This window comes from Protobothrops mucrosquamatus, unplaced genomic scaffold, assembly GCF_001527695.2.
Source record: "Protobothrops mucrosquamatus isolate PMUCROS unplaced genomic scaffold, P.Mucros_1.0 scaffold766, whole genome shotgun sequence".
Taxonomy (NCBI): Eukaryota; Metazoa; Chordata; class Lepidosauria; order Squamata; family Viperidae; genus Protobothrops; species Protobothrops mucrosquamatus.
Genome location: NW_015387034.1, coordinates 302,626 through 315,887, shown reverse-complemented (window position 1 = coordinate 315,887; position 13,262 = coordinate 302,626). Strand labels below are relative to the sequence as shown.

The 13,262-nt window shown below is 33.9% G+C and overlaps 1 protein-coding gene across 2 annotated transcripts in view; it reads right to left on the bottom strand.

Annotated features, from left to right (window-relative positions):
• Window positions 1-13,262, bottom strand: part of PDE5A (phosphodiesterase 5A) — a 77,388-nt gene that overhangs the window by 37,554 nt on the left and 26,572 nt on the right. For both annotated transcript variants that reach the window (XM_015818577.1, XM_015818578.1), the window contains exons 4-5: window positions 4,202-4,273; window positions 3,670-3,759 (exon numbers count right to left, since the gene is read on the bottom strand). In XM_015818577.1, coding sequence (XP_015674063.1) covers window positions 3,670-3,759; window positions 4,202-4,273 — 162 coding nt within the window. The remainder of the gene's footprint in view (window positions 1-3,669; window positions 3,760-4,201; window positions 4,274-13,262) is intronic.

Genomic DNA, 13,262 nt, shown 5'->3' with positions numbered 1-13,262 from the left:
AATTTGCAACTTCAAAGTGATTGAGAAGAAATGAAATACCAAATTTATTTCATCTTCTAGGAACCTTATTTGAAGTGAGTTAAATATACATAGTACATTCACAATAAAACCAGCAGCATAACAACCTGTCCTTTTGTTTAATAGACAAAGCATCTCTGTAAAGGGAATAAATTAGGAATGTCATTCCTGTAAAGTTGAAGGTAGTGTATTACAGCATACTATGATAAAGGTTCTATGATATTTTACAGAAGCAAGATTATTTAGCTGCCTCAAAAAGTTTACTTAAGGTCCCCCCAAGGGAAAGGTTCAGCATTATCACTCTACAAATCAATATATATTATCTGCTATATGACTATTTCTTTAGCTTTGGTAAAAACCAAAGAATGCAAGCCTGGAAAAGATAGGACAATATTTTGTAATTTCACCTCCTAGGTCTTCTTCCAACTTGAGTAAATCTAATAATAACAATCTAATAATGACAGTGGAACTAAACCATGATGGAAATTTTTAAGTTACTAAGTGATCTTTCTTAACAAAATTAATACTTCTCTGGAACTAGACCTGCCTCCAATCAAAGGGATACTGATGGATTCCAACAATAGCCTTCCAGAATATTTTTAATAGTAATTTTATTAAAAATTACAACTGCAAAGATAAAAACTAATGCCTACTAACAGGAAAAAGAGAAATATATAAAGAAATGACTTCCCTCTTCATCACAACAAACTATAAACAATTTTAATAACTTATCACCTTCTCTTAAAATATATCAAATGATCTCTTCTTTCCATGTCCCCTCTCTTATTTATAGACAAATCCTTAAAGTCTTGTCATTTCAGCCATGACATCACAAAAGTCCATTAAGGGTTACTAGAAACAACATATCTATTTTTACCTTCTTCAAATTTTACTCCTAATAATCTTGATCTTTAGTAACTTCAAATATTGTCCTGGAACTTGATTTCTTTTCATTTTTCTTTCTGTTCTCACAAAATTCTTCAAAACTTTTATGAGCCTCTTTTGTAACCCCAATTTAGGACAATTATCCAGTCGTTCTTTTAGTTTATTTATATATCCCTTTTAATTATTAAGACCTAGTGGGTTTGGGTTTTTTTGTTTTTTGTATATTTAGTGCAACATCTTCTTCTCCTTTAATTATAATCTTCAGTTCCTACTTGTTCCCACTTTTTAAAGTCCTATCTTATATGATTGTTTTAAAGAATTCAAAACAAAAGCATTTTCCCATGGGAAGGATTCCAAAATCTTATTTCATTTTTTCTGGATCCTTATTCCATTTATAGCTTTCAAAATTCAAAGTTATAACAACCCTCTTACTGTTCACACACACACACATACACCCCATTTTTAAGTCATTAAACATGTACTAAAACTACTTCCAGTAAGGATTGAAGGTTACTGACCCAGAACTGTAAAACACGTCAATCCAAAGGTTCCTAATAGCCGAAGAGCAATTAACAAGCAATTTCTGAAAGTGATGAGAAAAGGAAGTATGCAAACTAATACTAGAAAATGTAATGCTTAATATAAAGTCACTTGAATTCATAAGTGCAGAAAACGAAAAGCATCATTTGTCTATCTTATGAAACAGAATATTTGATTGATTTTGATTAAATCAAATATATTCTTTACTAAATATATTCATAACCTACTGGGAGAGTATGTCTAAGGATGTTTGACTCATTGAGTCAATGCGTATTTAGCTCTCTGAAAATGCCTGAACTGTAGCAGGAATGGATAAAACAATTTTTGTAGAATCATTCTCATGTTTTTAATGAGAAACAGGAGATACTGTTTGAGAAAACAAGGTAACACAGAATTATGGATCTGGTTGAGATCTTAGCTTGGTATGTTGATAATTTTTGCAAGCAACTTTAAAATCCTGGGAAAGCTTGGGAGCCCTATCCACCCATTTGATTCCTACCAATGTTTTTGCATACCGGTAAGGGCAGGCCAAGATACTTCCCTCTGTAAACAGTGGTAGAACATAAGTAATCCTTTAACAAAGTACATAGGTAGATGTCACACCTTCAAAGCATACTGAAAGAACAGTTCTGCCCTACCAGTTATAGTAAACACCCTATTTATACATATTGGGGAGCCTCAGTGTCTGAACAAACTTACTGAACAGGAAGGAATAGGATTTATTCCACCTCAAACTCACTCCAGAATATTTTTGTATTCTTTTAAGCATCTGACCTATCCCAAGAAGAATACATAAATAGAAGCAATATATTGTATTACAAATTGCTTCCCACTTTTACATTTCCACATTGAATCACATGGGGAAAGTGCATTTTCTCAAAATACAGTAGTTCTGTTATGAATCCAATCTTTCTGTTCAAAGAATTCATAGGGCACAGTCCCTAACTGCAAGGTTAATGGAGAAAGTTGATCTCAGACTGGTGGATCAAGATGCTTTTCATGTTCTGGTTGTAATAAGGATTTCAGAATACAGTTAGTCCTTGATTTACAACCACAATTGAGCCCATAATTTTGGTGGTAAGTTGTTGCAGTCATAAATTGAATCATCACGTGACCAAACTTGATTTTACGATCAATTTTATGATACTCATTTAGTGAAACACATAATAGTAAATCTGAATCCAGTTTATCCAATGGATGTTTGTTTGCCATTTTTTTTCTGGAAAACAGCAAAGAATCTCACAAAATACAATCATCCAACTGTGGATGTTGTAACCTGTCATAAATTCTAACTGATTGCCAAGTGCCTGAAATGCATTCATGTGACCCTGGGGGTAGTGAGGCAGTTGTAATTTTTAGGATGGGTCATAAGTAACTTTTTTTTAGTCCATTGTAAGTTTGAAGGGACATTAAACAACTGGTTGTAAGTTAAGAATTACCTGTAACTAGAAGAGGTACAGATGTTCCAGCCCATGAGCCAGATACAAGCAGCAGAACTCTCCAGCCAATTGGTGCCTCACCACAGCAATTACGTTTGGAAACAGGTATTTCCAGTGAAGTCCAGCATAAAGGTAGTCTATATTGGGATTTTGGTGGGGATTGCAATCAATAAGGGAAGAATTAAACTTCCTTCCTCAATGTCATTCTCTGTCATGCTACAAGGTAGCACATTGACATATTTTGTTCTCAGGAATCGTTAGGCCTATGTATGAATCCCTTGATAGAAAGTAGGATGAAATTATGTCATCTTCTTCTGTGAATAATGATGTTCATAGTTCAATCTTGGTAGCTGATAACATAAAGGTTTAATTGGAGTTTACAGCAGGGGTGGGCAATTCATTTTCCCAAGGGGCCACATGAGAAATTGGGACTGTTGTGGAGGAAATGCTTACAACGTGTAGAGCACTAGGATGCTTACCTGCCCTTAACTGCTAGGTTAAACTTCTAGGTTTCTGTCATCTCCTTCTCTAATATGCCCAACCTCGTCTTCCGTATCCCCAGTCATTTTTCAAGGTTAGATCTCAATGCAGGAGGATGGCAATGCATACTGCCAATGTCTCCTATTCCTTTAAGACCAGTTACCAATTATGACACCATGTACACTCAAAACAGCATATTGTATCTATTGGCTATGCCTGATGCACATGAAAAAACATGAAATAAGTGTTTTAATACTGTATATCCCTTATACACACCACACCCATAAATATGACATCTTTAGCTCACCTGATTGCGTCTGTTTTCGAGAAGGGAAGTCTCATAGAGCTGAGCATTGTGAAGAACAATTCCACAAAATGCCAGGTAAGCAGCAAAATCCTGTAAATTGGACATCAAAAGTTATATATAGCACCTATATTATTTAATTATGCTTGAGAACTTAGAAGCTTGTTATTTCCAATTCCTAAGAACTTTATTTTATTAGCAAAGAGTGATGTTTATATCTGTCTTAAAATACCAATATTACATGCAACAAGATTCTTAGTGGTAAAGAGTTGTGGTGAATTTTGCAAACACAAAAACAGATGCAGACAATGCCCAGTCTTATGTGAAATATTAAATGTAGGCTTCTATTTTTAAAAGCAAGAACTGAATCTTGTTAAGACTATGAGCCATTTTTGTTTATGTTTTAATTTTGATGTCTCACAGATGCTCATCACAAATTCCATTTAGAAAAGATAAATTCTTCTTTTGTTCCTACCAGAATTATCTGCATTTCAGATGGCATATTTGTTAATAAAAATAAAATTGTAAAATATACCTTCTCATCTTGCTCAGTGAATGTTCCTCCACCACCAGATTTTTTGTTGATTGCTTGTGCCACACCAACCACCTGATTAAAAGTCCATATAAGAATATAATTTATTCAATCAGATTTCAGATGAAAAACATAAGGAAATCAATAGTCACCTGAGATGTCCAAGCCTTGTTACCAAGTTTACTATTGTTTTTGATACATAAGTATGAATGTTTTTTTAAAAAAAAACAATGAAACAGTAGTATCCTTATTTTTAAAACTTACAGTGACTCTCTTATCCACATATATTTAAGAATAAGCATTACTAAACTCACAATTGCTTACTTTTCAGAAACCCAATGAATCCCTAAAGCCAATCTAGTCTTACTTCAGGATAAATTCCATGGTCTTGGTTTGTTATGAGTTCTTCCAAAAGCATTGAATCTGGTACTTACTTTCTCTAATCTGCTTTGAATAGATTGGAACCAAATGAAACAACTTAAATGATCTTAGAGTATTTGTATATATTAAGACAAATGTTGAGACACTTATAGAAATATGAGCTACCCAAAATAGAGAGCCATGATCAATCTTCTTTGGCTTCAGAGTACATTGATAGTAGCACACATAATTCATTGCTTTTCAGATTCAAGATCCTAAGCCTTCCCTATCAAATTCTAACTGATTCTTTTTATTGCAGTAAGATGAGTTCACAGTAGTATTATAATAAATTTGTTGGAGTTGCACTTCAAATATGAATATAAATCCTTACTGAAATTTTGCTTTAGTTTTGGCTATATGGACATGTTGCTACCTCTCAAAGTTGAGTTAAATATACTTCACTTTAGCAATGTCATGGTATAGTGTAACCTAAATAGACAAACTACATTTGTTTATTATTTTATCCCCAATTTTATGTAGATATACAAAATTGGAAATCTGATGTAATACTACTCCATTTTCCCTTTACCCTTCTGTCTTCTGGCTACTTTTGTAGAATAGCATCAACTTAATGTTTTTTCAGATTTTGTATTCCTACATCATTTGTAGGTCTTATGGGGGATTTAGTGCCCCTAAATGAACTGCCAGATTATATCCCTAAGCATCTTTAGCCACATGATCCATCATGGAAGTAGCTGAGAAAGGTAAAAGAAATAAAGGCTTGTAGTTTTCAACAATTGTCATATATCTTCTATCCCAGTCTTTTCTAAGCTGTTGTTCATCAGTTTGGTTGGACTTTATATGGTATTGTGGAAATCAAAATATGGTCACATATGGAAGGTACCACAGTTTATCACTATTAGCCAAACAAAAAAGATGCTATGATATGCATATTTGCATTTAACATGCATTTTTATAAAGGCAAGCAGAAATTATTTGGGAATGGAGGAATGGACTAGAAAATGAAATTTTAACCATTCTGCTACGGTTCCATTGAACATCCTCATTCTAGAAATTGTATTTGTGCTATAGGAAAGTCCATGTTGAAGAAAAAACATTTTTATCATCAGAGCAGAAATTGATTCAACTTTTTCTCCTGTTGTAAGCCTAATTATCCCAATTCTCCTGCTGCTATTTGTATCATTAAAAATGTGCGCATAAGTGGAGTTTACTTAAATTACATCTCATTTAGCCCTGTGATTGTTCCCTATGATAGATACCAACAAAAGCTATGTCAGACAGATTCTAAAACTTCATTTAAAATTTAGTTCCCCCAGGCTAAGCCAGGCCAGGCCATTAGTCAGTTCTTCTTGGGACATAATGCGGCTTTTGATGTTACAAAGGCCATCTGTATAAATAAGAAAAAAAAATTCTAAATGTTCCCATTGTACCACAAAGCTTTATATGGCTGCACAGCAGTGTTCAAAAAATAACTCTATTAATACTCTCATGAAGTGAAGAAAAAACTCATTGAAAAGTGGAGGGTTACTTTCTGAAGCTGTACTATGTTGACAAAATTACCTTACTTTGCAAACAACAAAGTAAGTAGTAAATAATCACCTACTGCACAGACACCTGTCTGACACACACTTGTTTTTCTTTCTCCCAGCAAGAATTACCCACATTGTGGCTAGCAGTGAGGTGTGTTATCTGGAGGTCTTTCAATATAATTATTAGTGTGATTTGTTAAGAATATACCCCAAAACACATAGCATATTATGCAATAAAAATATTATGCTCATCATATAATCTGCAGAGCACTTGTTGGAATTAGGAAATTACTTCATGTTATATCTATATTATATCAGTTGCCCTCCATGCAACTAGTTTAATTCAAAAGATGGTTCCAACTTTTGAACAAGTGTGGACCGTACGTGAAGCACTTTATCTACTTGTCTGAATTAAAAGTATTATAAATATGCACAGCAAAATTCAAAAAGCTTTTTATGAAACCTGCCAGTATGATTCACGATATCTTTCTGAATTACTTGCAGGTAGTCCTCGACTTATGACCACAATTGAGTCCAAAATTTCCATTTCTAAACAAGATAGTCCTTGCCACAGTTGTTAAGTGAATCATTTTAGCTGCTAAGTCAGTAACACAATTGTTAAGTGAATCTGGCTTCCCCATTGACTTTGCTTAAGATAAGAAAAGGTGATCACACGACCCCGGGACACTGCATCTGTCATCAATACATGTCAGTTGCCAAGTGTCCGAATTTTGATCACGTGACCATGGGGATGCTGCAATGATTGTAAGTGTGAAAAATGGTCATAAGTCACTTTTTTCAGTGCCATTGTAACTTTGAATGGTCACTAAATGAATGGTTGTAAGTTGAAGACTACCTGTATTAAAAAGGAAATTACATTCAACATTTTCTGGTTTCCCTGGCAGATGTGTGCTTCCCTTTGCTTTGTGTTTTAATGTTTCTAGGCAACTGTATAATTTCAAATTGCTTGAAATGTCTAACATTTTTATGTCCATATAAAATAAAATTATCTCTCTTGTGAGCATAAATTGGAAGACAAACAAGAATACATTGATAGAAGTATTTCGTATATTGTTGCTCCAATTGTGTCAAATGAGTTTTCCCAACAGAAATAGCTCTGCACTTGTAATCAACCTAACCCCATTTATTCTCAGTCTTCCTCTTTCCTTTGCAGAACAAGAAACCACTTTTCAAAGAAGAGCAAAGGAAAGGATGGAAGGGGGGAGGGTCAGGCACATTTTTCTTTCAGTCATAAAGTTACCGAAGATGAGAAGTTATTGCAACATAATCCAGTCTTTCTATTCAGATTTATATTTATTTGCCAATTTGATGTTCTTTTAATCAACCTTCCAGGACAAAGAAGAGCACTATTATAGCTTCTATATAACAATAGCACTTAGACTTATATACCGCTTCCTAGTGCTTTACAGCCCTTTCTAAGCGGTTTGCAGAGTCCGCATATTGCCCCTAACAATCTGAGCCCTCGTTTTACTGACCTCGAAAGGATGGAAGGTTGAGTCAACCTTGAGCTGGTGAGAATCGAACTGCTGGCAATCGGCAGAATTAGCTTGCAATATTGCATTCTAACCACTCTGTCACCACAGCTCCCTATATGCTTAAAGAACTATTCCTAAAAATAATAAAACCTATAGAGTATTGAAAGGTTGGGAACTAACTTTGAAAGCAAATTTCTCAATGTATTATTCTGTTGATTCAAGGAAATATTTACTCATATATAATGCTTTTAGCATGCTAGGTTCTCCCAAAGAGATTTATAGAACTAAAATAAGCATATCCTTTAGTTGTATTATTCTATCATTATCTTCTGCCTAAATGTATTCCCATATCCAGATGGATTTGTCATCTCTTCTGAAAACCAGAGCAGACAAATAGTATCTAGATCAGTGTTTATCAGTCTTAACAAGTTTAAGATGTCTGGATTTCAGCTTCCAGAATTTCCCAGCCAGCATTCTGGGAGTTGAAGTCCAGACATCTTAAAGTTGCCAAGGTTGAGAAACAATGACCTAGAGAGAATTTCTTCTGCAAAGTCCAGCAGTGTGTGACTGCAGATATAGTGCACCCTTTCCCAAGCAGGTACCTCTTAGATGTATTTAATTCCCATGATTCACAGCAGGCATGAAAAATTTACTCTTTTGAATTACAACTCAACTGCAGGGCAAAATGGTTGCAGTATTTGTCATGGAACAAATACTGATTTTCTTGAAAGTATATCTAGGAATGGCAGATCTGAAACTGGATGATCCATCATCATATAAATAGAAGACTAAAAGATATGAGTAACCAAAAGATTTAAGCACCAGGAAGTATAGGATCAGTGTATAAAATGGGCCTCTATTATACTTTAATTAAACCCATATATAAATCTAAGATTCAATTAAACATTTCACTTTTAAAAATGGAAGAATTAATATATATGTGAAATGATTGTTTTATTGCAGAATTTCACACGCCTATTGAAAAACATAAAATATGTTGAAAAAAGTAGATCTATATAGTTAGTGGTAATTTATTATAATCATTAATCATCCTGTCATGCATTCTTCTGTGTCAAGTACAATACCATAACTTGACAGTTCTGGAGTAACAGAGCATTTGATATACCCTAAAATAGCACATGCAACCTTCTAAAATAAAAATTAAATAGATTACAAAATTCTTCTAAAATAAAAATTAAATTACAAAATTTTAAATGATTAAACAAGATCACTACCTTTCACAAGATTTTGATGATAATCTGAAAAACTGGTCAAATCTCTTGAGGTTTCACATATTCAGAAGAGTGAAAGTATTTTAAAATTTAGGAGATATTTAGGCCATTGTGTAAGACTGTGATTGTACTAGGATTATTTAAAAGATTGTCAACCTCTAACTAGAGAAGTTGGATCACCAGATATTTGGAAAAACCCTTTTTCTGTAATAGCACACTTCTGAGGAACACAGAACTGTTCCTGATTAAAATGATGAATTGTTTATCATGACATCATATACATTGATATGAAATAGATTCAGTATGCACCACAACATATATTGTCACTGGCACTTGCTCCCACGCTTCCTACCTACATGCCTATTTGAGGAAATCCCTCCCAGTGGAAATAAATCTTTTCCTACCATGCTCAGTTTTGGATGGGCAATTAAGACTACTTTTTATTATTGAGGTTTTAATTATATATTTTGTTTCCATCTGCCAAATTTTATGAGAAGATTTTTTGTTTTTCTCAGGACTACCTTATTTTTATGGTAAATTTTAATTAATATTTTTGGTATATATAGCCTTTGTTGGCTGCTGAGGATACAATTTAAAAATGTAATTTTAAAAATACATATATAGAAATTTGAAGATATGAGCAATTTTCCGTGCTCCTCATATAGAGTCTAAATGGCTAGAACCCCAATTCCAATAACAGAGATGTCTAACCACAACTGGGGGGGGGGGTGTTTATTCTTGCTCATGAGTTATGAGTCGTTGAGAAACCACAAAAATACATACAATAAATAAAGTTATAATTCAGTCTAGTGACTTAGCATATTAGCAGCACATTTTTACCCAGAGTTCACCCGAAATAGAATTATTTGTGGCCACTGAAGTTTGGAAGGGATATGAAACAGGAAAAGAGCCTTCCACGATTAACGGGGACCTCAATAGAAGATCTTTTGCTAGGCACAGATATGGAAAAGTGTGTTCATCCATTAAGCACCAATAGGCAAGTTGTAAAAATGGAAAAACATTTTCAATATCTCGGTGGTTAAATGATGATTTATAGCTCACACCAGCCTTCTAAGGTACTGGCAGAACAAATGTGTTCATTGTTCTGTGGGGTTATCATTGAAATCATTTTAAATAAAACTCTTATTTTCATATATATTGCATAAAACACAACTTTAGTTTTTCATGGTTAAGGGTAAATTCCTCTGAGCTTCTCCAAAAGTCATATCGCTTAAAAATATATTCAAACCAAACACAAGCAACACCTGGGCGATGATTCTGCTAAAAAAATAATGTGCATGAAAAATGTTGCTCCTAAACTCCCTAAATAGGATTTGCCTAAACCACTTTAATAGAAATAAAGTTTCTTTATTTTATATTATAGCTCAAAGAACATACATTTCAGATCACTATGTGTCAAATTCTTTTTTATCTCCATAAAGCAGACACCATATAGAATAGATAATTCTGCATTTCGCAAAGAAATCATCTCTCAGCCTTCCATCAAACTCCCGTTATTATAAATTTACAGCTTGCTAAATGCTTCATACACTGCAATTTGTTCCATTTTCTCTGAAGTAATATCCAAGCAAACAAATATTCAGTTCTTATACATGTTGCACCCACACCTGTTACAAATAGACTGGTTTTCCAAAAGACCTAATCACATACTCGTCTTGGGGTGACACCTGGGCAGTTTACTATAGCAAAGATTAGTCCAGAAACTGATTCTTGTTAAGTGCAATGATTATATTAGTGTTAAGTGCAAAGGAATTGGCTCTTTCACCAAGAAATCTGTAGTTGTCAGTAATTGCAATGACATGAAAATGATAAAATGTGCAACATGCAGTGTGACACCACAACACCAACTCTGGCTTTTTGTATTTGCATCTTAATGTCAGGAATACAAGTACATAACTTTTATAGACTTGCACTGCGGTATCACCATGTACGTTTCATTGCTTTCCCACTCCCAATAAATTGCCTTGTCAAGAATTAGAAAAATGAAGAGAGGTGTTCAACTGAAATGAACATGCAAGTACCTACAACTGAAGCAACTTTCTAACTTCCCCAGTGTGTTTGGTAGAAGTCTACCAGTTCACAGTTAACTTGCAGCTGTTGGCTCACAACGTTGTATTTTTCATGTTTATTAGTTCTAAACCACAGAAAACTGAAGCCTTTCAATTGTATCCCTGGCTCTCTAAAGAATCCAAAAAAAGAACACTCTCACTCTAGACAAAGAGTTCCTACCCTGAAAGGGGAACTTGCAGTTGTTAAAGAGCTGTGAGGAAACAGTAAAAAAAAAAAAAGGGGGGGGATGATGGTGTATTTTAATTCAAACTAAAAATCCATTCAGCTGGAGGAAGAGGAGAAGAATTACTATTAAGAGTGTAAAACCTATGCAGTTTCATTTATTGTTTGAATTCAAGCGCAGATACTTGGATTTGTTATAGGATGGCTTGTGGCAAAATGAAGATGACCTCGAGTATATTCTCGTATGATTGTTCCTAGCATTATTCTACTTTAAAGGATTTATTGATTATCTCAGCTGAACTGTTGTGAAAATAACCAGTGTTATTTGTCAAGATATAATCCAGGTGTCCAAATTCATGGCAAGCTTTAAATATGCTTAGTGTACTCTGAGAAGGCTGCCAGATTCTCTGCAGATTCCAATGTAAAGTCCATTACAACTTAATTTGATCATTTGGATTTTTTTTCAGAAAATCAGGATTTTATGAGGAAGATCATATTTATAATCAGATTTGCAAGAATCTGTTATAATAGCCAATCTCAGTAAATGTAGTTTTATTTGTTTGTTTGTTATTTGTATTTATTTATTTGTTTTCTGATTTAACCTTTCTGCGGAGTTGTTTTCCTGGTTTAATCTAACTAGTGAGGCTGGCACATAAGTCACAGAACAGAGGAGAGAGAAAATGCTTACAGTAAAGATGCATGATTAAAATTATGCTGGTCTATGACTGTAATAAAGATTTCACTTGATTTGAAGCATGGCCTTAATGAAACAAACAGTGTAGCATACAAGACCATGGTCAAAATTGTTTACCCTCATGTCATATTGACCAGGCCTAGAACGGTTTCTATTTTTTTAGTGACTCTTTGTTATATATTTAATCTATTATATCCTAAGAGTTTTCTAAAGTGATTCTAAAGCAGAATCTTGAGCCAGAGACAAGACTGCTAAAGGCAAGATGCAATTTTGCAATCTTTTTTATTCCACCCATTTTATTTTTTTCTTCTACAGTTTAATACTAAGCTGCTATTTTGTTAACAGGGCAGTGTCATTGTGTGACCTATGTAATTATTTAAGTTTATTTAAATGTTATTATCTGGGATCTCTCCCTCATTACTCCCAACTGCAGTACAAGTGGAGTCAGGGCACAAAGCCTAGATTTGTGTTAGGGTAGGACTAAATAGTGTTCTTTCCTGCTCATCATCACACCCATAATTGTCATCATTTCTGTTTATATTCCACATTTTTACTCAACAGTCCTGTTAATAGAATACAAGCTGGTTTTCTGAAAATAGCTTAATTTTGTCTTCATTTAATATTAAATGTGGTTAGGGAGTCCAGAAATGTCTTCTTTGAAAAGTTCTTTTTTAGCCTCCTGATGGAAATGTCCACCAAGCAATAATAACTGTTTTCTTTCTTTTTCCCTAAGTGCAGTGTTTTTCACTGTTATTTTTCAGAAGTTTCATTTGTTTCAAAAAGGAAGTTTTTCATTGTGTATCATATGCTATGGAGTAATGCCACTTATTATGTTTTTGCTTAAAATAAGGAAACTACAGTAACTTTTTACCACTACCCCCGAAAAAACAACTAAAAAAACCCTACAACATTTCCTCTATTCCCCAAAAGCCTTCCTCCACAAACCATAGATATTTCTTTAGCACTGCTAGATGAATTCGACGTTTTATTTTATTTGGATGTTTCTTGTTGCATTCTTGTACATACAGATCTCAGATTTCATTCTGTGAAAATTTCTTCTAATTCCAGAGGGAGCATCTGTCCTTTTTTTCCCCTATGTTATTACTGAGCTAAGCATGTCTGTTTTTAATTTTGTTACTTCCTGAGATGACTTCAATAAAGACAAATCAGGGGAAAAGTTTGCTAAATCCAAGAATGTTTCCAGGGGAAAGAAATGCATCTTTGTCTCTTTTAAAATTAAATTTGCATTCAGTTTTAAATTGCACTGTTTTTTAGAGCTGCATTGCTGCTATGGTCCTGTTGCAGATTAAATTTGAACACATTGTTCAAACCAATTAGCTATTTATTAATGATAATCTTTCAAGGAATTTTCTTTCCTCATCACGTCACTCTAGAGGGAATTCTAGACAGTTTTCCTTCTTTTTTATATCCTACCGAATATGAGAATGCATAAAGACATGTATTTGTCAGCTTCATTTT